Source organism: Erithacus rubecula (genome assembly GCF_903797595.1).
Source record: "Erithacus rubecula genome assembly, contig: SUPER_Z_unloc_2, whole genome shotgun sequence".
In the NCBI taxonomy this organism is placed as follows: domain Eukaryota; kingdom Metazoa; phylum Chordata; class Aves; order Passeriformes; family Muscicapidae; genus Erithacus; species Erithacus rubecula.
In genome coordinates this window covers 1,710,498-1,732,245 of record NW_027635860.1, presented here as the reverse complement: position 1 = coordinate 1,732,245, position 21,748 = coordinate 1,710,498, and the positions used below count along the sequence as shown (strand labels likewise).

The 21,748-nt window shown below is 42.7% G+C and overlaps 1 protein-coding gene across 3 annotated transcripts in view; it reads right to left on the bottom strand.

The window, feature by feature from the left end:
• SLC44A1 (solute carrier family 44 member 1) overlaps positions 1-21,748 on the bottom strand; it is a 95,454-nt gene that overhangs the window by 11,425 nt on the left and 62,281 nt on the right. Inside the window, exon 16 of one of the 3 annotated variants that reach the window (XM_079331280.1) lies at positions 3,955-4,113. The exons of 1 other annotated variant lie outside the window; for it this stretch is intronic. In XM_079331280.1, coding sequence (XP_079187406.1) covers positions 3,970-4,113 — 144 coding nt within the window. In that variant the 3' untranslated portion in view covers positions 3,955-3,969. Of the gene's footprint in view, positions 1-3,954; positions 4,114-17,809; positions 21,738-21,748 lie in introns of those variants that run through there. One more of the 3 variants, XM_079331282.1, reaches the window with a different exon arrangement.

Here is a 21,748-nt window from a genome sequence, read left to right as displayed (position 1 = left end):
TTAGTTAAACACCACAATGCAACCAGCTGCTTACTACAACAATAGTGAACAAACTCTTGTAATGGAACCCAGCCTGTGTAATTCCTGTCCGTGTTGGCAGGGCTACATTTCTGAAAATATATTAGAAATAAATCACAACAAGCTCCGTTCAAATGAAGCAAAGCAGTGTAAATATGAATTAATCAAGTATGAAGGGCCAACAAAGGCTGCCACTTATCCTCATGAGAATTAGAGCTACCTTCTTTCACCATTCGTCTTAAAACAACGTGAATTGCCTTTGCTTGGAGATTTATGAGGGATTTTTTACTGAAAGCAGCTGAAATGAGTCAGGAGAAGGGGCAGAAAACAGCTCTGCAGTCTGCTCAGACAAATGTGGGCACAGCCGGCCTCAGCTTGCTGAGCGTCTTGAATGGATTTCGATGGCAGGGGTGGTGGGAGCTAACCCGGGCATGGGGTGGGTCCGTCAGCACAGCTGGTCACGGCTGCCTCGTGTAGCATTCTGGGGAGCCTGGGGTGCTGTGGCCCCAGAGATGGAGCCGTGTGATGCTGGTCAGCCCTCCTGTGGAGCGGGGGATGCACCCTGATGTTGGCATCCGTGTCTCACAGCCCCGCGCTGAACGGATATCCCACTGGGTTATCCAATGGATATCCCACAGCCCTGCCTGTGCTGCCTTCCCCATGGCGAGCCTGAGGGGGGATGGGATGGGATGGGATGGGATGGGATGGGATGGGATGGGATGGGATGGGATGGGATGGGATGGGATGGGATGGGATGGGATGGGATGGGATGGGATGGGATGTAAAACTCTAAAAGCAAAAATAACAAAAAATTTAAAAAGAACAAATTCTGGTGAATCCCTTTGTATGAGAAAGGTACACATGTATTTATATATATCCAATAAAAATGCTTAACCAACAGAAGTCTTTGATTTATCTTTTGCATTAATTGAACATGCAGAGCTGTTGATTGATGCCACTAAGTTTCTCCATCTCCAAAATACACAGTTATGCCCTGGCTGAGGCTTTTTTTATGTTACGCTATTAGAAGGGATGTCTGGCCAGCTGCACCACTCAGGAGAGATGCCACTGGATGGTCAGGAAACAAGTAATTGGAAGTGAGACAGAAATAAAGAGCAGCAATGCCATCAGCTCTTGGAACATATGCTGCCTTTGTGTCTTTGGAAGAAGATAGGCTTGTTTAGATTTTTCTAAAGGCAGTGAAAAATCTTGTCACTGATAACTTCTACTACCAAGCACATCACTTCTGAAGATACACTCTGAGCCTACTTGGAAATTATTTTGAATGAGACACACTTCTGTTTTGAAAACTTCTTTCCCACTAAAATTCCATCCTGTAGAGCAGTGCCCCCTGGTCCCTCAGCTGACCTCTCAGAGAACCAGGGGTCTGAATCCATCCTCAACAGAAGCCACATTAGCTAGCTAGGGTATTGCTGCAGTTACCAGGTACCTTTCAGCAAAAACCCACAAACCCAGTGCCAGCAGTATGCATCACACTCGACACAGACGCCTTCCACAACAAGAGGAGTGCCACAAAACTGTTGAGAGGGATGAAATATCTCTCCTATGAACAAAGAATGAGAGAACTGAGGTTCTTCAGCATCGAAAAGAGAAGGCTCCAGGGAGATCTTAGATCAGCTTTCCAGTACCTGAAGGGTATCTACAAGAAAGGTGGAGAGGAAACTTTTACATAGGCATGTAGAGACAGAATACAGGGTAATGGCTTCACACTGACAGAAGGCAAGCTTAGATTAGATATATGAGACATTTATGACTCTAAAAGTTTTAAAAGGATCCTAGGATATTCTGAATTGGAAAGGGACCACAATGATTGAGTCCAACTCCTGGCTCTGCACAAGACATTCCAAGAATCACACCATGTGCCTGAGAGCACTGTCCAAATACTTCTGAGTTCTGTCAGGCTTAGTGCTGTGACCACTTCCCTGTGGAGCCTGTTCCAGTGCCCAACCACCCCCTGGGTGAAGAACCTTTTTCTAATACCCAACCTAAACCTCCCCTCACACAACTTTAGGCCATTCCCTTGAGTCCTGTCACAGGTCATCACAGAGAAGAGATTAGCACCTGCTCCTCCTCTTCTCCTCATGAGGAAGTTGCAGATTGCTGTGTCCTCTTGGCTGATATAAGCAAGTAACCTCAGCTGCTCTTGAAGGGCTTTCCCTCTAGACTCTTCATTGTCTTCATAGGTCTCCTTTGGGCACTTTTCAGCAGCTTTATATATTTTTTATATCTTTCACATTAACCCAATTCTGTCCCCAGCACTTGAGATGAGGCTGCCCAGTGAGAGCAGAGCAGCACAATCCCCTCCCTTGCCTGGCTGTGTCTGATGCACCCCAGGACAGGGTTGGCCCTCCTGGCTGCCAGGGCACTGCTCACTCATACTCAACTTGCCCTCCACAAGGACTCCCTGGTCCTTTTCCATGACACTGCCCTCCAGCAGCTCATTTCCCAGTCTATCCAAGGTGCAGAATCCAACACTTGCCCTAGTTAAATTTCACACTGTTGGTAGTTTCCCAGATCTCTCATTTATCAAAGTCTCCCTGCAGGACCTCTCTGACTTCCTAGGAGTCAATGGCTCCATTTTAGTTTCACTAATAAACTTACTCAGCATCTCTTCAAATGTTGAAGTCATTATGATATTGAAACGCACATGGCTGAGAATGGAGCTCTGTGGAACCCCACCAGTGACAGTGACACCAGTCTGACATCACCCCATTCATTGCAACCCTTTGTGCCTGACACATGAGCCAGCTGCTCACCCACCACATCATGAGATTATCCAGCTGTGGGATGGACATTTTCTCCAGAAGGTTCCTGTGAGACAATGTCAAAGATGTTACAGAAATCCAAAAAGATCTGATCAACTGGCTTCACTTGGTCAACCAGGTAGTTAATGACAACATTTGCATCATCTTGAGAATCCCGAGATCCATTTTTGTGTAGGATGGGTTGTCCCATCACTTGTTCTTGCCTTTGGATTTTAGAATAATTTAGAGCCATTATTTCAAACATTTGTCTTTTATTTTAAAACTGAATTATTTATTAGTTTAAAGTCTGACCGCAAGAGAGTGACAAGTGCCCTGTAAGTCTGCCACAGTTGTCTGCCTTTTAAAATTTTGTGAGGTGACAGCCCACATTTGCCATTCGCAATGCTCCTTGTCTACCTCACTGGGAGAGCCAAATGCATCCAGACATTTCAGGACAATCTCTGCAGCAACTTTTTCCATGTTTGGTTTTAAAGCCAGGGTTTTTCCTTTCTATAGTCCCACTGTATTGGGGCGATGGGCACAAGGGCATATTGCATTGGCAGGGCCCAGTAAAGTGCCCCCTTGGTCCTGTCTAGCAGTAAACCCAGTAAGTCAACCCAGAGAGAATTATCTTTCAAATTCAATTTCAGTTCTTCTCAAAGCAGTTTTGTTTTGCCAACAATTGTTTCATCTGCATATTTACAAGGATGGGCCTCCATAACAAGAACACAAAATAATAAGGCACCATGGTTTAACCACAGCCAGCAGCTGAGCTGAGCACCACACAGCTCCTCACTCACTCCACCCACCACCCTGGTGAGAGGGCAAGGAGAATCAGGGAGAAAAAACCCAGTAAAATTCGTGGGTTAACAGAAGATACTGATCATGTCCCCAGGGTCCCAAGAACACTGTGCCCAGTGGTGGCATTGACAGGGCCAGCAGAACATCTCCTTTCTAAGCAGAAGGCTATGGTGTGATATCAGGATCAGAAGCCTTTTGGAGGAGATTACAAGCACCGCAGATTTTTTCTTTGGGGGAAAACTGTCAGCAGTAAATCTGGGAGGAAAGCCTGTCACTGTATTGTCCTCTCACTGCTTGCCCCCTGTGAGTGGGTTTTCAATAATTTGCTTATAGAGCAAAGAACCAGACTAATCTTGTGGCTGGCATTGATAAGTTGCTGGTTAAATCATGGTTGCAAGAGAGTGGAATCCACCAGCCAGAGCCCTTGAAAAACACCCTTCCTGGATGTGTGCTGTGCTGGAGGGAGGCGTGAGGGGGACAGGCAAGGATGGCAGCCAAAATTCACAAGGTCGCAGTTTAGTACAGTCACCTACTTAAAGTGGAAGCAAAACAAACCAAGTTTTTTATGAATACACATCTCCATCTTCCTAACATTTTAAGAGGGGGAAAAAAAATGCCCTGAGTTTTCAATAACCGTGTTTTTCTCAGCAAGCTGGGGAAACACAACAATCCTGATCCAGAGCAGATGAGAAGGTGTGAGTTTGTGGTTTTTCCTATGCTTGCTTCTAAAATCTGAGAATGCACTCCCCCTTCCCACTCCCTGGCCGTAGGAGCACTCTCCACAAAATCAAATTCCTCTCCACAAGCCAGTAATTAGACACACAATTGGTTGTTTATTCCAGAGCTGTGCAAGCCTGGTGGTATTCCAGCCTGCTGGACTCTCTGCTACATTATTTACACACACAATTTTGGAGTCAGTGACTTCCCGTGTACAGCCCCGCTGTCACGATCAGTTCAGAAATTTCCATACATTACATACCCCAGATAACTTCTATGTACACTCAAGGGAAGTGTCTTCACCAGTCAGGGCTTTTTTTGCTCAACAAGCATGATTTTAAGTATTACAATGCACATAATTTCAGGTATAGGATACACAGACCTTGAGTGTATAGCCAATTTATCAGTGCATACAACAGACATCCCTTCCAACCCCAGGCATTCTATGCCTAAGTATTGTGCATATGTGTTTACTTTGCTTAATCACAGAGGTCGCTAATCCAAGTTCTAAAAAAGAAAGTGCAAACATTAAAGAAAAAAAAATCCAACACCGCAGTGTTCAAGGGAAACTGTAATTTTGCAGTGATGGTGTTGGACACAGCTACAGCCACAAAACAGCCACTGGGCTGGGGTGCAGCTCTGTGGTGTTACAGCAGCTTTGAGCACAGCGCTGGTATTAAAATGCATCACCAGGCTTATGCCATCTTCATGACACTGCCCCGCTGTGAATTTTTTTCCCCTGTTACTGACTGTTTCTGTTGGGTAAGTTTCAAAAGAGCCAGCTGATAAGTATTTGGCCTTTAATTTCACTTAACTACTGTGAATTTAATTCTCTGCCACACCCTGCTTCTTCCTTAACTCTGACAGAGGGAATTCTTTGGAACACAGGATATATTGGTACAGGTAGGATAAATCCCTATATACCACCCAAATGTAACAGAATCAAGGGGGTTCATGAGACCTGCTGGAAAGAAACAGAAGATCCATTAGTGGAAGAAAAGTATATTGCTCAGGAGCCATTCCTCTATGAAGATCAAGGTTGAGTTCTTCAAACCACATAATTTTGTTGTTTTCTGAAGTTGCTCATCTCATGCCAAAGTGTCTATTGGAATAAGCTTTGACCATGTCAAAAAGCAGTGAATAAGTACATTTTCTCAGCCACTGCCTATGAAGGCTTGGCCCAGAGCCACACAGTCCAAAAGTCACTTCATATTTAAAAAACAGATTTTGACAAGCCCTGCAGCCAGCCAAGAACAGATAGAAGATAGGCAGAGTGAGGAGATAAACTGGGGAGGATCAGAGGCAGCAGCAAGAGAAAGAGCAGAAAAAGGGAGGATTTTCACACAGCGTCAAAGCAAGCACACCTACAAAAAGGCTCTGCTTCTGCCTGTTGTTTTCTTTGGTTTTTTGGGTTTTTTTTTTTTTTTGGTTTTAGTATGGAGTGAGGGGGCAGGACATAAATGGGGAGGAGGAAACATGAGCTCTCACCTCCAGGGAGAGATGTGCTGGCATACTCCAGTGGAAAGACCAGTTCCAGTGTCGAAGAGAAAGAGCACAATTAATGAGGTTGCCAGGGCTGCATGCACTTTGCTGGGCTGTGCAGTCAGTTGCAGTCCCCCAGCTATTAAAGCCTAAGGAATACTGTTCATCCAGCTTGCCACCTTTGCAAGCCTCTCCTTTCTTTATAAAAGGTTCCCAAATCAAATTGCAGGCAAAGGCTTTTGTCCCCATGGCACTCTGCTGCTTGTGCCAGGGGCACTGCTGCTGCCTTGCCTGCCTTCATGAAGGAAAAAGTGCTGGTGGATGGCACGGTGCAGAATGGAGGACAACAGGCTCCCTAAAGCTGCCTCTTAGCAAGAATTAGCTGCTGCCCTCTTAATGGACTCAACACCTTCTAATCCTGCTTTTGCACTGCAGACTGGCTTGCGTCCTCGCCTATGACAGGCATACACTCTGCACGCACTGTTGTTCTCCACAAAAAAGCTCCTAGTCACCAAAAGGCGTGGCTTTATGGAACCCTTGCCCTGCGGCAGGAAAGCGCCCGGGCTCAGAGCAGGTGGCTGCAAACGCCCAGCTGATGGCACTGTGTCTTCGTCAGTCTGCCTGCCGGGGAGAGCAGTGGGTGACCTGCCGGTGATCAGTGCCTAAAGGATTGTTGCAGCGCCAAACACAGCCCGCGACCTGCCGTTTTTACCCTCTAGTCTGCACGGAGCAGGGGTGCTGGCATCTGAAAACTTGGCAGAGGAGGATGCTGCTGTGCATTCAGAGACCGTAGCCTGGGCACAACAGAGATGGAAGCTGTGGCAGGGACAGTGTGCCTTGACAAAATTCATGTCAACAGAGATTTATGTGCAGAAAGGAGACAGAGGAGTCCTGTAACTTTATTCATGAACAAAGGGAGACCCTCTTTGCCCATGGAGTCTCTCAAATTATTGGAGATGCAGCCTCCTTTTTTCCTAATTTCTGGCTGCATCACCCTCTTCCTTTCCCTATTGGCTGAGGTACTTGCAAGATACAGACTTCCATTTTTGCCTTAATATGCAGCCCCTTTTTGGATATTAAATCATATTCATATTCTATTAATTCTTCTTTTCTCAGCTCAGGAATTTAGCATGACATTGGCTGAGCAGCAATCCATGTCAATTAGTAGTGTTTTCTGAAACTTAGAGTTTCTCCCCTTACTTCCTTGTCTAAACGTCCCTGGCCCTGTCTACAAGTAGATTCACAGTCTGTTTGTAAAGACATATTAATCTTATTCCTTTCAACAGCAATCCTGGTTCTCCTCTTGGGAGATGTGGGTGGTATGAAAGCCTGAGGAGCAGTTGGTGACACCACACCTTCCTCTCTAAGACAGCCAACTGTGAGTACAGTGGAACATCATCAGCACTTTCTAGGAAAGAAGGAGGTGCAGCCAGTCCTTTTCCATTTCCCCATGACATCTGCCTGCTTTCTGGGGGAGAATGAACCATGTTGCAACTAGCTGGAGGCTTCCCATGCCCACAGTGGCCACCCTGATCAGTGAAGTAGCTCCACAGTGTGCACCTCTAGAAAGTGTAGATGTTGCTTGAAACCTACAGTGCAAATCAGACTGCCATAGGGCTCAAAAAAGCATCTGGGCACTGTGTACACCTTCCTTCACAGGAACAGGTGACTACTGCTTGAAGGACACGCAGGGAACAACATGTGGCACTTTGCTTTGCTAATGTACTAACTGAAGGAAATCCTAATTTTAAAATGTCGTACTGAAAGCACTAGTCACTCTAGGGTGCTCTTGGTTTTTGTTTGAAAAGTCCACTGAAATCCTGCAGAAACCAATGTCAGTCTCCTCGAGTTACTGGAGCCAGTGTGGAGTGTCTAAATTTCTTGTATCTTCTCAAAATGAGCATGTCAAATAAATCATGGCACTTCAACTATAAGCGGACCCAAGTCAAAACACATTCTAAAGCAAGGCTTTATGTTTTTCAGATCTGAATCTATCTATCTATCTATCTATCTATCTATCTATCTATCTATCTATCTATCTATCTATCTATCTATCTATCTATCTATTCTATCTCTGAGTAAAATGTAGACAGATTGCATTTATGGATTTGTTGCTTGTGCCAACAAGGGACCCTTCAATTGGAAATTCCACTTAAATACTTCTTGAAGAATCAACTAAAACACACCATGCATAAGTCCTTTGGGTCCCTGTTCAAATAATTTTAGGGTGACACGGTAAAATACACTTGATTGTGCATATCTGTTCTCCACTCTCTCTGCTTGTAGTGCAAGTAAGTGGGGAGGCAGAGCCAAGTACAGTTGAAATTTCCCCATTACATTTTATATTGGAATCAAACCCCTGGTTTACCAACCACTACACCTACACAGACAGAGAAACTGTAGGATGCACATGCAAGCAGGTAGCAACACATCTGTGTCCTGTTGATAGCATTGGGGACAAAGCAAGGGGATCAAAGAGCAGCAGAACTACATGATCCTGTAAAAGGCAGGACAGAGTCTGGAAGCTGTTGTACATTTACCTACCCTCATGAAAGGTACTGGGGCAAGCCAGAGCTGCAGAATGCACACAGCTTCTATTTTCTGTCCTTGAGGACAGTTTAAACTGTGAGACACTCAAATTTGACATCTAGCTTGAAAAAGAACAGAGAGAGAGGGAAAAATGGAGAACTTTGTCCCAGATGGCAGAAGCAAGAGTCAGAGCACAACCATGACTGTGAGACATCTCAGGTTCCAGGAGGGCTGGAAGAGAAGTATTATGGAGGCAAAGTCTGGGTGTGGGAGAGGTGTAGATTATACACAGGACTTGAGGCTGGGGCCCAAGGGCTTGGCTTTGGAAAATCAAGAGTAGAGCAAAGAACTGAATGGAGGCACATCTGTGCAATGTTTGGGTGAGAGAAGGGCTGTGAGGTAAACAGGTAACAGGGAAGTGGCTGACCATGTGGACAGCAAAAGCACAGGATGAGTTTTGTGTGTGGCATGAAGATCAACTTTCTTTTCAAAGAACAGAAAAAAGTAGGACTGCAGTGATTGAGGTGAGGCTAAAAAGGTGATTCAAGGAAAAAAGAGTTAGGGCTGAAAGGGTTGAAAGTCACCTTTCTGCACTTCTGTGAAGGCAACGTTGCATATATTTGTGTGACCACTTCAGGGAGCAGTAATGGATGAAGTATATGACCCTTTAACTTCTCAGATCTTGCAATGAATTCTCGCAGCACAGCAAAAGAAGACTCACAGCAGGAAAAAAAAAAATCACAGCACTTTGGCTTGATGAGCCATAGCTCTCCTTAAGCACAAGAAGCTGGGGAGCATGAAAGGGTGTTCTAATCCTGTCCTACACTTACCGTAACTGAAACTCAGAGGCAGCAGATCACCTTTGCCCCAAACACTAATTTTCTGCTGCCTCCTGGAGAGCAATAACCTCTGGTGCATCACCTTGGGTTGCAGTCTGATAAGGCAGCAGGAGGACGCAAAGACAGGAGCTGGGGAGGTCAGGTACTGCCAATGCCAGTGCTTTGACACCATCTCCTGACTCCACGCTGAGCCAGTTGGGAGGTGAGCTTCTCATCTGTTCACATTTCCAGCAGCACTCATAGGCTGGCTGTGTCCAGTACAGAAATCATGTGAGGTGTGGGAGGGGAACAAATGCTAACACAGGTCAGCCCTGCCTTGGAGAAGGAGGAGGGAGGAGGGGCAAAAAGGGTTGACATCTGTCAGAAGGTCATCAAGCTGGCAACAGTCCTTCAGGCAGGAGCTCACAGCAGCCCTGGCTCATTGTGAGCCCACCCTTGGGATAGGCTCAGAAGGCAGAGGGGGCACAGAGAGAACAGGTCTCAGGAAGGGTCACTGGAAATCACACCATCCAGCTGCAGCACTACATCTCACCTCAAAAAAGACTTCCCAGACCTGGAGCTGGCCCAAGAGGTGCCTTTGGAGACTGGAGACTTCATTGCACTGGGATTATTTTTATGGTGAAAGATCTCATGTAATGGGCTCTAAGGAGATGAACTGCCCTTTTCTGTTTTTTAAAAAAATCTAGATTAGATGACATAAAAAAAAGAGCAGTTTGGTCTTACAGGAAATCAATGAATGAAAATAAATGCTGCCTTTTCCTTTCAGAAACCTGCACTCAGTCTCCAGTTGGGACTGTGAGAGAGTGCCATTGCTGGGGAGCTTCCAAAACCCGAGAGTGCTGGTGCATCCATGCATGCTGTGGGAAGCAGTTGTACATTGTCAGGGCATTAAATTACATTCCCTAATCAGCTCTGAGCTGCTGGTGAGATCCAGCAGCCCAAGCTACCTCCATTTTCTAGGAGCTGACTCAGTCAATTATAGCCCGTTTGGTCTCCTGATCTTCGTGCACAGGGGTAAGAATAGACCCAGTGCCCCACAAGAATAAACATGGCTCACCACACAGTGAGTTGAGCTGAGCTATTTATGGAGGGTATGGCAGAGCCAGTGTGCTGCTGAACAACCGTGGTGTTTCTCCCAGCTGAGATCTGTGAGGGAAGCTGTGGGCAGCCTAAAACCTTCACAGCTGGCATGTGTAACCATGCCCTTCTGGCTCTGCTTGGGCGAAGGGGACATGGAACATTTTCTCATCAGCACGGGTCTGAGCAGAGAAATTGCTGCTGCTGACAACCCCCAGTGAAAATCAGTTGCTGGCTTCTTTGTAGTGTTGCTTAATAAAAGGCGAAATGAGTTTCAGTGCATATGCATTTCCTGTGATGCTATTTCAGTGTCAAAATTACTCTATCAGCAGACTGTTTAAAATGGGGTTATGATGGAGCACCAATCTTATTAGCTAATTGTGCTTGCTGTGGCTCTGCATTTCACAGCCACATTACAATAGTTGGCTGATGGGCTCTGCAGCCAGGATACTTTTAATTCCCCCTGGATTTCATTATTGTGGCTGCAAAGGAAGGAACAGAATAGCAGATGAAGCTATTGCTCTGTAGGCTTATGATGCTGCTTATGCCTTGTACTGAGCTCTGCCCTTAGGCTGAACGAGTTGGCAGGACTCATCTGGAAGAGTGAAAACAAAAATTTTGTATTTGTCTAGGTTTTGTGTTACAAAAAAATTTGACTCAGGAGCAGCTGCTCTTTTTTTTTCCAAAGAGTAGACTACTTCAGTGTGAAGTGCTAATAACTTTTTAATAGCTTTCATCTGCACAAGCACACCATAGGAATATCTGCACATATGTGGCATAGCCAGTACCCTGTGCCTGATGTGTTACTACTATCACCAAAGTGCTCTGTGTCTTGGCCTTCAGCACTGCATTATTTCTTACCAGACCTTCTTAACATTTTTAATGCCAGAACAGGCAGCAAGGACAGTTTTTTCCCCTTGCAAAAGTAAGACACACTCAAGGGAGGGTCTTTCCAAAAGTTCTTTATGCTGCATATCCAATGATGCTCAGACAGCAAGGGCTCATTTGTCTTCATATGACTTTTCAAAACACCTCCAAATGAATACTTAATTCTAGCCAAAGCAACTTTTTTTCCCCCCACTATTTCCAGCAGCAGTTCATTACAGCAGTTGTGATTGGTAAAGCCAAGCACAAATACCCTGCAAAAGAAACACTCCACTGCCATTCCTCCTGTAGGAATGGCACAGATAATGCTCTTGGATCCCATCTGAGCTTTCCACCAGCCCACTTCTAAGGAGGGTCTCTGAGCTCTGGCACCTCATTTAGTATTTACTGTCCTTTCTATATTAGCTTTCCCATTGCCTTTCCCTACTTACTGCTTTTCTAGCCTGATCCCTCCAGAAATGTGAGCTGAAAACACCTGCAGGACCTCAGTGGGAGTGGATAGAGCGACAAGGTGCAAATACAAGGTTGTCCATAGCAGCCTGGACAACAAACAACGTTTTGCTATTGATGGGACTTACCTCAATTGATGTCATGTCTCTGGCTTGATTGGTCACCAGTCCATTCCCTCCTTCCTCCCACTTCCTTCACTGTGTCATAGCTGCAGCCCTTCTAGAGCCCAAACCCAGTTTGTAGCCACATATCAAATATTTAATTTATTTCAAACAGGAGTTCATTTGCCCCCATGGCTCAAAACCTCAATGTGTGCTTTTTACTTGCTTTGTTATGTGCTATTCTTAAAGTAAGTTCAGATGGTGATTATGGAAAGGTGGGGGAGCCCTAGCCCATTAATACAATGAAGTGAACAGAAATTCAGGCTTGTGTATAGTTCTCCTACACTCTTCATTCAAGCTTTGATTCCTTATTATTTCTTTAAGAAGCTTAATAGCTTTTCAAGCTGTTAATCTTCTGGGAAATTTATACCTGCAAGCACTTACACTGTTTTTTTGGGGGAGCAAATTACATTTTTATAAAGCTGTCAAACTTCATCTTCATCATAAACAGCATGAACCTCACATGCTCTTCTGGCAGGCTGGTCTCCTGCTGCAATGCAATACAGAACTTTCTGAGGTTTTCTTGTTCTTTTGTCGTCCCATAATGCACAGATACACCACAACTTTCAAAAGCAAGCTGTGATGCTCCTTGCCTGGAGACATTAGGGCTTCTGTGCCCTTAGAAGGAAGAACTCCTCTGCAGACCTCCTACCCAACCTTTCAAAACAGGCAGCAAACTCATGCTTTGAAATCCCTTTACTTCATTCAGCAATGTTCAACATTAGGCACTAAAGTTAGGTTTGTTGCTGTTACTAGAAGCAATGCAATTTTGAGATTTGAAGGACACCCAGCACACCTTCCAACAAGTGAATTTTTTTTCTTGCAGAAAGCAGGCAGTGAACTACCAAGACCCACTAAAGGACTGGGATCCTAAGGAGGGCATTTTCTAGAGGAGGATTGAGTTTTCAGATATTTTAACTATCAGAAGAGGAACCAGTCTGAGGTGTTCATGCCTCTATCGTTTCTCTTGCATAGGAGACAAATTCCACCCAATTGCCTCTTGCAGCTGCACAGGCATTTTTAGATCCCAATTTCACACACAGCCTTACCTGCCCCTGTTTCATTCATCCATCCATCCATCCATCCTCCTGCAGCACCTGAGTACTGACTGATCCTTAATGTACTTGGCTTTCATGGCATCACCATCTTTGAGGAAAGGGAGGCCCAGAGACAGAAAGTGGTAAGTCCCAGGCAACAGAAGAGGTCTTTGGTGGAGCAGTAGTGTGTTGGCCCCTGGCAGGTTTCCAAACCTTTGAGCCATCCCTTTCTTACCTGGACGCAAAGGACATGGCAGGTCCTGCAGTCAGGAGAAGTGGCCAGACTACCCTGCTCCATCTGGCATTGCCAATGCCTAGCAAATCTTTTTTATCCAAGGTTTGTATTCAGGACTTAATATTTAAAACTAGAACACAAGTAAGAGCTAACAGAAAAGTAATTCAAAATGAGAGACATCACTATTTCTGGGAATGTGGCAGATTTTTTTTTTTCCTAGGGCACAGGGTTCAGGTCTGTGATTTCTTCTCCAGAGAACTGCAGTGTGAAATACCTGTTCACCCATTTGTCTCCCACTCTATTACCATCAGCTGAGGTAGTGAAATACAACAATTCCATAGTGTCTGTCATAGGCTTTATTTCTAGCTTTGACTGCCCTGGTAAGGGACTCAGAAAATCTGCTCTGGTGCTGTATTTTCTTCCACTTTACTTTTAGTGTATCTAAGGTAAACAAGAATAAGCACTAGGTGAAGATTATGGCAGTAGGTGACAGAAAAACAGTCTTTTTAGGTTTTCTCCCTGCATAAGCTTCTCACTAGCCTTCTGCAGCCCACCTTTAGGTGTTTGGCTTTCTTCTTCTCCTTGAAGTCATGAAACTCTTATTTCAGAACACTGATCTCTGCAGATGGTGCTTCAGTTCCTCACTGCTATAGAGGCTAAAGAAAGCTAAAACGTTCCTGTTCTGACAAACACAAAATACAGTGGAAACCAGACAGGGTTTACACAACCTATATATTTCACACCTTCTGCCACAACACCTCTACTGATGAAGGCTATCTTTGGAGAGTCTTTTGCTCTTTTAGTTTTGTGCAACTAAATCCATCTAGCCTTACAGCTTCACTGTTAATAAACCATGAAATAGACACTCTGAGCCAAGGGGACGTACTTTCAGTGGACCTGCAGAACACTGACATGCAGCAGAACACTTTGGGTCCACAGCATGGACTCTGCCTGTGTGCAGAGGTCCTGCCTGATGGGCTGTCCAGTCCTTTTCCTCCTGATGGTATTGGCTGATCAGCTGCAACAGCATCAGTCTCCATTTCAGAAGTAGCAGCAGTTTCCAGATAAAGTAAGCCATCTTATGCAAATACATACTTTACATAATGTATGCTGAAGTGGTTTGCAGTAAAGAACAATAGAAAACATGGTTCAGCTTGGCTTATTAGTGCATTAGTGTATTAGTGTAAAACAAATGGCAGCAAAAAGCAGAAATACGCTGTGCCTATGGGATGGAGAGGAGAGAGGAAGAAATCTTTGTGACTGTATATGCCTGTTACTACTTCTACTCACCATCCATCTCTAGACATCCAAGGCATTAGAACAGCTGTCCAGTGGGGAGTGTATACAGGTCCTTGAAGAACAAGGAAAAGGTGCCCAAGAGGTGCTGTGCTCAGATATGCAGCTTGCATGGCTCATAATGCATAACATGATCTCCTTCATGTCTCCCTACTGTTCATTGCCCCACAGCTGTCTGGTAAGTCAAAGCATCTTATAAGCCAGTATGCTCCAGATAGCCTTATGAGCCCTGAGATTCCTGCTTCTGGGTATGAGCAAAAACTCTTCTGCATGTGTGACCATAACCTCACCTTTCACAGCAAAGGACTTACCAACTGCTTCTGTACGTGACTGACCTTCAGCAGACCCTGCAGCCTATCAGAGAGGATGAGGAATGCGGTGATGGGTGAAATTGTTAGCCTAAAGGGGCAGTTTCCAACACCCTGGAGAGAAGGTGAGGAGCAGATATGAGAAGATCAGTGAGAGAGAGGATCACTGAGGATCAGTGAGAAGAAAGCAAAAACATCCTGCCTTTGCTCTACCAAACCCCATTCACGCATCCATCTCAGAAAACATTAGCGTCAGAATGCTTTTCTTGGTACCAGGACAGTATGTCTGGTGTTACTGCAGCTACTCAGCTGAAGAGCAGGCACAGAACAAAGTAAAACTTCAGCAAAAATCTGGTTTGCTTCTCAGGAACATTAGATTGTATTGCCGGTAAGAGCATAGTTTACACACACCACATGGAAGATACAAAAATTTCTTTCTTACTTAAAAGGAAAACTTTATTTTGATACATTAAAAAATCTATACATTTCTTAGACTAAAATACAGTTTTGCATCAGTATCCTGGCACAATGTCAGTTTACACAGAAAATCTAAGATTAGATCAGCACTGTTAATTTCTTTTCTCTTCCTGCATTCACAGCTTGCAGTATAAAATAGTTTAAGTTCTCAAGACAACAATGAACAGTGTCACATTTACTTTTCCCATTTTCAGAGGGGGTGGCAATCCACTGGAAAAAGGAGCACTTGTTAGTAGATCTTGATTCAATATAAATCACTAAGCCAATCCAGGGGTTTGATCGCCCTGTTAGAAGTATGAGTAAAGGAGAATGAAAAATTTGTTTCCAGATGAAGCTTTGATGGACTATGACAATGCAAGAACTGTCAAGCCTTTAAAATCTGTTCAGAAATTTTCCTTTTTCCTTAGGGCTGTTTCTGTAAACAGCAACACAACTCATTATACAGAAATAATTCTTTTCTATAGGTATTCCACCTTCATTTTGCTCTGAACAGAGTAAAATTAAAGTGGGACACAGGAGATGTTGCTGTGAGATGTCTGAATAGGAATGTGAATTTTCTTAACTACTGTGAAGATTCTGCAGAATATTTTCTATCTGCTTTCCATGGCTCCACCTAACTTCTGGCAGCTGCTTTCTGGCCTACATTAGAAACAAAACCACCTTTCGGTTTTCACTCCCCTAGGAGATACCATGAAATTGTCTGGGGTGCTATTTTTCAAATGAGAGAACTCTCCCATTTCAGTCTGAGCAGTAGGGAGGGGCACAACTAATATTAACATCGAGAACACATGGTATTTGAGAGTTAAAAAACATGATTATAGCAGGAACTCTAGTTGGTGTGCAACTTCTGCTAGGTTTCATAATTAGTCAGATTCCTAATTTCACCAAACCTTTTTGAAATAAGCTGTCCCTATTCCTACTCAAGACAGAGAGGAGAGGTGGTACACTTGAGAAATGGTAGCCATCTATGCTGCCAGAATAAAACAGGAATACTGTTAGGTATCTACTTATAAATCACATACTTAGAGAGGCCATAACTGTCTTCAACATTACCAAAATTAGGCTAGTTCTGTTAAAGTCAGCTGGTACTTTTACTCTGAATTTTTGGACACTAATGTGAGTCCTGTGTTTCTGCGGAAAAGTACTAAATGGTTATAACACCAAATTCTGCTCATCTCATTCAAACAGGATGATTTGACCTCAGTGAGACAGGGGAGTAGAACCTGATGGGCATTTGATGATTTTCTGCTAGTTTCATTTTAACAGATGTCTGTCAAATGAATGCCAGCTAGTTTAGCTTCCAAATAATAGGTATTTTCAGATCAATTCATGTTACCAATTCTCCTTAGAAATATTTTCATTGGTCTTTGAGGAGCTTTGGCTTGATTGTATCAGATTGCAAGACTCATCACAGCTCCATCCCAGACCAAAAATTTTGCCTTCTATACGTGACCCACATTACAAGAGATGAGTTTCATCTCTTCTCTCATCTCTTCAAATATAAAAGAAAAACATACCTTGAGAACAGTATTTGCTACAGAACAGAAGAAATATAAATTTACTAGTCTCGATAATCTTGTTACATGATGGAAATAACAGCAAAGATTAAATGGTTGGAAGAGCATTTTAAAATGAAATATTTAGAGTAAACTTTCATTATCCCAACAAAGAAGCTGAGTGCAAGAAATGCTTTAAATAAGCCTGTTGGGGTTTGTGTTGGAAAACACAAGGGTTATTTTCTTGTTTATTTTGTTTTTTTTTCACAAAGATGAAATAGAATTTCTATGTTGATAATGTGACATGAGCTGTTCAAGAAACAATGGGCTAGTGATATTTATATTTAGTAAACAAGTATCTGCACAGGCCAAGCCATGATTTAAAAAACAGGAATGCTGTCAAGTATCTACTTACAAATCTTAAGACTGTTTCTTAAGATGAATGTGCCATATTCAATATAGCATGTAATATGCACTCTGAACTAAATGCTCACTAGATGGTGATAAGTATATGTCTGCTACATGCATTTTTTTCTGACTCTATAACATACATTCATAGAATACTCATAACCACTCAGAGCAAACCACTAAAGTGCATGCCCTGAGGGCACATTAAGTATATTGTCTCCAACACTGGCTGCTCAATTGCCAGAACACTGATACAGAAAGGGCTCATTTTTGCTTTATATCCCCATTATGTGCTGAAAGAGTAAGAGCTAACATCCCCTGCTCCCTCCATGAAAGGGAGCACTGTGGAGCAGGCTAATTGCCTGCTGCAAAAAAAGCCCTTTCAGAAAGAAGTAACCACCCTGAGAAGATGCTGTACAGAAATGCAGGGAGCAAGTCTTGGACCAATTGTTGGGTAAATGGGCCGATGCACTGGGTTAGGCTGGATGGAGTTAATTTTCTTCTCAGCAACCTGCAAGGTGCTGTGTTTTAGATCTGCAACCAAAACAGTGCTGCTAACACGAAGCTTTACCTGTTGCTGAGCAGTGCTTGCACAGGGTGAAGGCCTTCTCTATTTTCCACTCTAGGACCCCAGCAATCATTTGGGGTTCAGCAATAGGATAGACGGCACACAGCCTGGACAGCTGACCTGAAGACTGAAGAAATATTCCACACCATACAATGCAACACTCAGCAATCAAACTGGGATGGGTGTGGTTCCAAAGCTGCTGCTGGTTGGAGATTGGCTGGGCATTGGTCTGCTGGTAAATGATTGCTTTTGCTTTCCCCTCCCCCCCTTCCTTATTTGCTTAATGAACTGCACTTGCAAGAATGTCTTTGTCTTTTCACTGCTCTCTCCCACCTCACTGCAGGGACTGAGCAACCGAGTAGCAGTATATGTGACAGCCATGGTCAACCTGCCACATTTAACTGCATTTTCCAGTGTTAGCTCTCCCTTCTAGGACACACTTTCCCAATGCAGAAAGTCCTTCATTTACTATGCCAATCTAAGGCCACCTTCAGAAGCCTGTCCTGGTTCTGGCAGCTGGGAGCTACTGGAAAGCTGAAGATGCAAATTTAAGCTGGCCATCCTATGTGTTAAGTCTAGCTGTGGAGCAGCAGTGAAACTCTAGAAGTGATTGGTTGCACTTCTAACCACAGTGATGGAGTAATAGCAGACAAAAAAAAATCCTACCTCAAAAGTTTACCTTAGCATTTACTCTCCCTCTCATTCAGTCCAGAAGATATCCTGAATGACTGCCTTGGGAAGGTAAAAGGGAATGTGGCACGATCAAGGGACAAATGGGAGCTGACACTGCCACTTGCCACTCTTTCACTGAGAGAGCAGTATGGAAATGGGACCCAAAAGAACAGTAACAACAAAAACATTCTTTGTTTTGAAGAAGCAGTAAGGATGATATGGTGCTGTTCAACATCCAAACAGAAAACATAATGTGGAAAAACATTTAACAATTTAAGGAATGGCATGCTTTTTTTCTGTTTGAAACCTGGACAGATGCTATGATGCAGAAATCAAATGCTAGGAAGCAGTAATCCCAATGATTTTTTATAAATCCAAATTGTCCAGCCCAAATCTCCAGTCTTTGAGCACTACTCAATTCAATGGACTTTCTGAGGAGATGATTTCTCTGTTTTAGCTGTCTCATCTGCTCCTCCTGCATTGTTATTCTCAGTGCAGCATCACTCTCTACTTAGTCTAGACTGCTTCCCACAAAGCAGACCATACACTGGCTTTAATAACCAACAATCAAAAAAAGCATTTAATATATTACAGCTGGCAGACCCCAGCACCCCTACTGACAAAAATTATGTATGGGATTTACATGCCAAAATGTCCTCCTACTCCACTATACCCAGTAGGAAAGCAGTCTACATTTGTTCTGAAAAGTCGTCTTTTCAGAATTCTGTCTTCTTATCTCTGTGCAAAAGACAAAGCTGGAAGAGGGCAGCTTGTAGTTTGGTTGCAAATGAACTTCAGAGGACATTCAAAAGCTTTAAAGGGCCACCAGAAAGCCTGTGTCTGGATGGAATGCCTTTTTGGCAGGACTGAAAAGCTCTGCATGCTGGATATACACTCAAGAATGGTGCACGCATTTTTATTAAGAACTTTGTAATTATATAGATTTCTCACTTAAACATTACAACTACCCATAGAAAACTGTTGCCTGTATCTTTTAAAGATCATGTAAATAAACAAATTTATTTTTAAGACAGGATAAACTGCTATAAAAATGGTGCACAGTCAAGTCATACAAAAATACAAAATTTGTTACCAACTGCAGTCCTAGTTGCAATTACAGAGAACAGTTCCCATTCAGGAATTCCCAGTGAGCAGAGAACACAAACTTGTGGAACCAGTCATGGCAGAATTTTTTTATCAAAATGAGCAGAATACAAGGCTTCTTTCACTAAGCACTTCCAATAACCTCCAAGCAAGATGAAAACTGGATTTTCTAAAAGCAACTGGGTACTTTATAAGTCTTTTAGCCTTGAAAACTAGCTTCTAGGATTTATCTAACTGTTAGCCAGTTTTTAAATTTGTGATGCTAAACCCCTCTGATCTACACAAATACCAGTGTTGAGTACCACTGCTGTCTTAGACACTGGTACTGCAGGAATGTCTTGTCTCCACAAAAGTAAGGTTGCTCCAGTGCTTCTTCTGGACAAGTTGGACCTCTAAATTGCACTGAGAGGCCTCATCTGTGCTCCAGGTTTGAACTAGGCTGAAGTTCTAGTCTGGTCAGCACTTACACAGATGTGTACGTTACAATTTCCATACTTAGAGAGCCCTCCTGATGCTAGCAGAGTTACAGATGTGGTTCACTTAAATGAGTAAGTGCTTCCAGGACTGGGTAATTCTCTTTGACTCCCCAACAGCTATCCTTTCTAAATGTTTCTTTAGTTTTGTACCTTTAAAATAGTTTGGGATCTGAGATATGAAGTGTAAATTGTTTTAACTGGCATACAGAAAAAAAAAAAAAGTTACAAATCGAAGTTATTAAATGACTTCTGGAAGCAAAAGTGAAATGTTTTACTATTGCCAAAAACGTAAGAGCACTAGTTAGGCAAATGATACTACATAATTTTTTAAACCTTCAGCAGCAATTTAAAAGTCTGATAGTCTGAAAGGAAGCACAGTTAACTGCTTACTTACTTAACCTTGATTACACGAGTTGTGCATGTCTTTACCTAGACATACCTCTATACTCCATCATAAAGCTTGTGTAGAAAGGCTCTTACTCTTTTAAAAGATTTTCTGGAATGGAGTGATTGAACCATTGAGGCATCATTATTTGTAGACAGCTTGTATTTAGTGCAATAAGTTTAAAAATTCTGCTCTGAAATATTAACCTTACAATAACAAAAATAGTTTTCTTAAAAAAATGTTAACAAAAGGAATATATAGCATAGACAGATCATTAATTCTTAGCAAATACAGTTAAGCATTTACCATTTCACTATGCTGAATAATTGAATATTAGCATTCATATCTGGTGAGCTTCCAGACTGAAAAGATATTTATGTATCTAACAATAATAAAAAAGCATGTTCTCTTGTCATTATTTAATAACTTCAGATAATTATCTTGGCAGCTACACTTCCAAAGGAATGTTTCTCTGCCCTTTCTGGCTTTAGCCATCCACTACAGTATGTACAAATATGGATCAAACAACAGGCAAGGAATGATCCTTTCTACCTCCCAGAGCTCTCTCATTAGATGAAATGAAACATACAGTACTTTTTAATGTACATCAGTACAATTCATTTCTCTTCCCATCCTCAGCATCTTTGTATCTAGTCATGAATTAATCATGAGTATGGCTAAGACTGAGCTTTAACAATCTGTTATTTCCCTTGCCCGTATCGAGAATCCATACCCTTCAAAGGAACACTGCTGAAGTGTGAAGGAGGCTACTGAACTCAAGGGGAGGATAGAGGGCAATGGGTATGAGGGGTAAAAGTAGGGTAAGCAGGAAGTCAATTGCATATAAAAATTATCTGTCCCCATTTTGTAGGTTCTGTTTAATAGGAGATGCAAGGGCTCCCACACACCTAAATACCTGAGGAGTTGGTTATTGTGATATCTGATACTGGTAAACAAAACTGTGCCCTGCCAGGGCTGTAAAGTAAAATAACTGCTTACAAACACATTTGAACTGAACAAATTTTTGCTGAAACCACCTCTTGAAAAAATAAATTTGAGACTTTTCTTGATTTTAAGATTTTCTGTACATGTCACTGTCCTGAATTTAATGCAAATTTAAAAGAAATTAAACAAGTAAAACTCCCAGCAGATTAGCAGTGTCATGGCAAATCTGTATCTAAACCCAGTCATGATTTCAGATTATCTTTACAATGATACTTTTCCAGATTTTAAAATATCAAGCAGATAAGAATCAACATTTCTATGATCACAACAAATAATTTAAGAAATGGAACAATGATAAAGCTGCTTGTAAAAGCCACCCGTATGAAAAGAGTACATGTTTCACAAAAATAATTGTTAAAAAAAGTTTTAAATCCCTGTTCCTTTTCTCTGATTTTGGCTGTTTATTTATATATATATATATATATATATCTATATCTATATATATATATATGTATGTATGTATATATGTATATATATATACTGTTTTGGAATGTCAATGGGTTCCAATATGGCTGGCTAGTTTCAAGATGAACTTGCTCCAGAGGCCTAGAAAACAA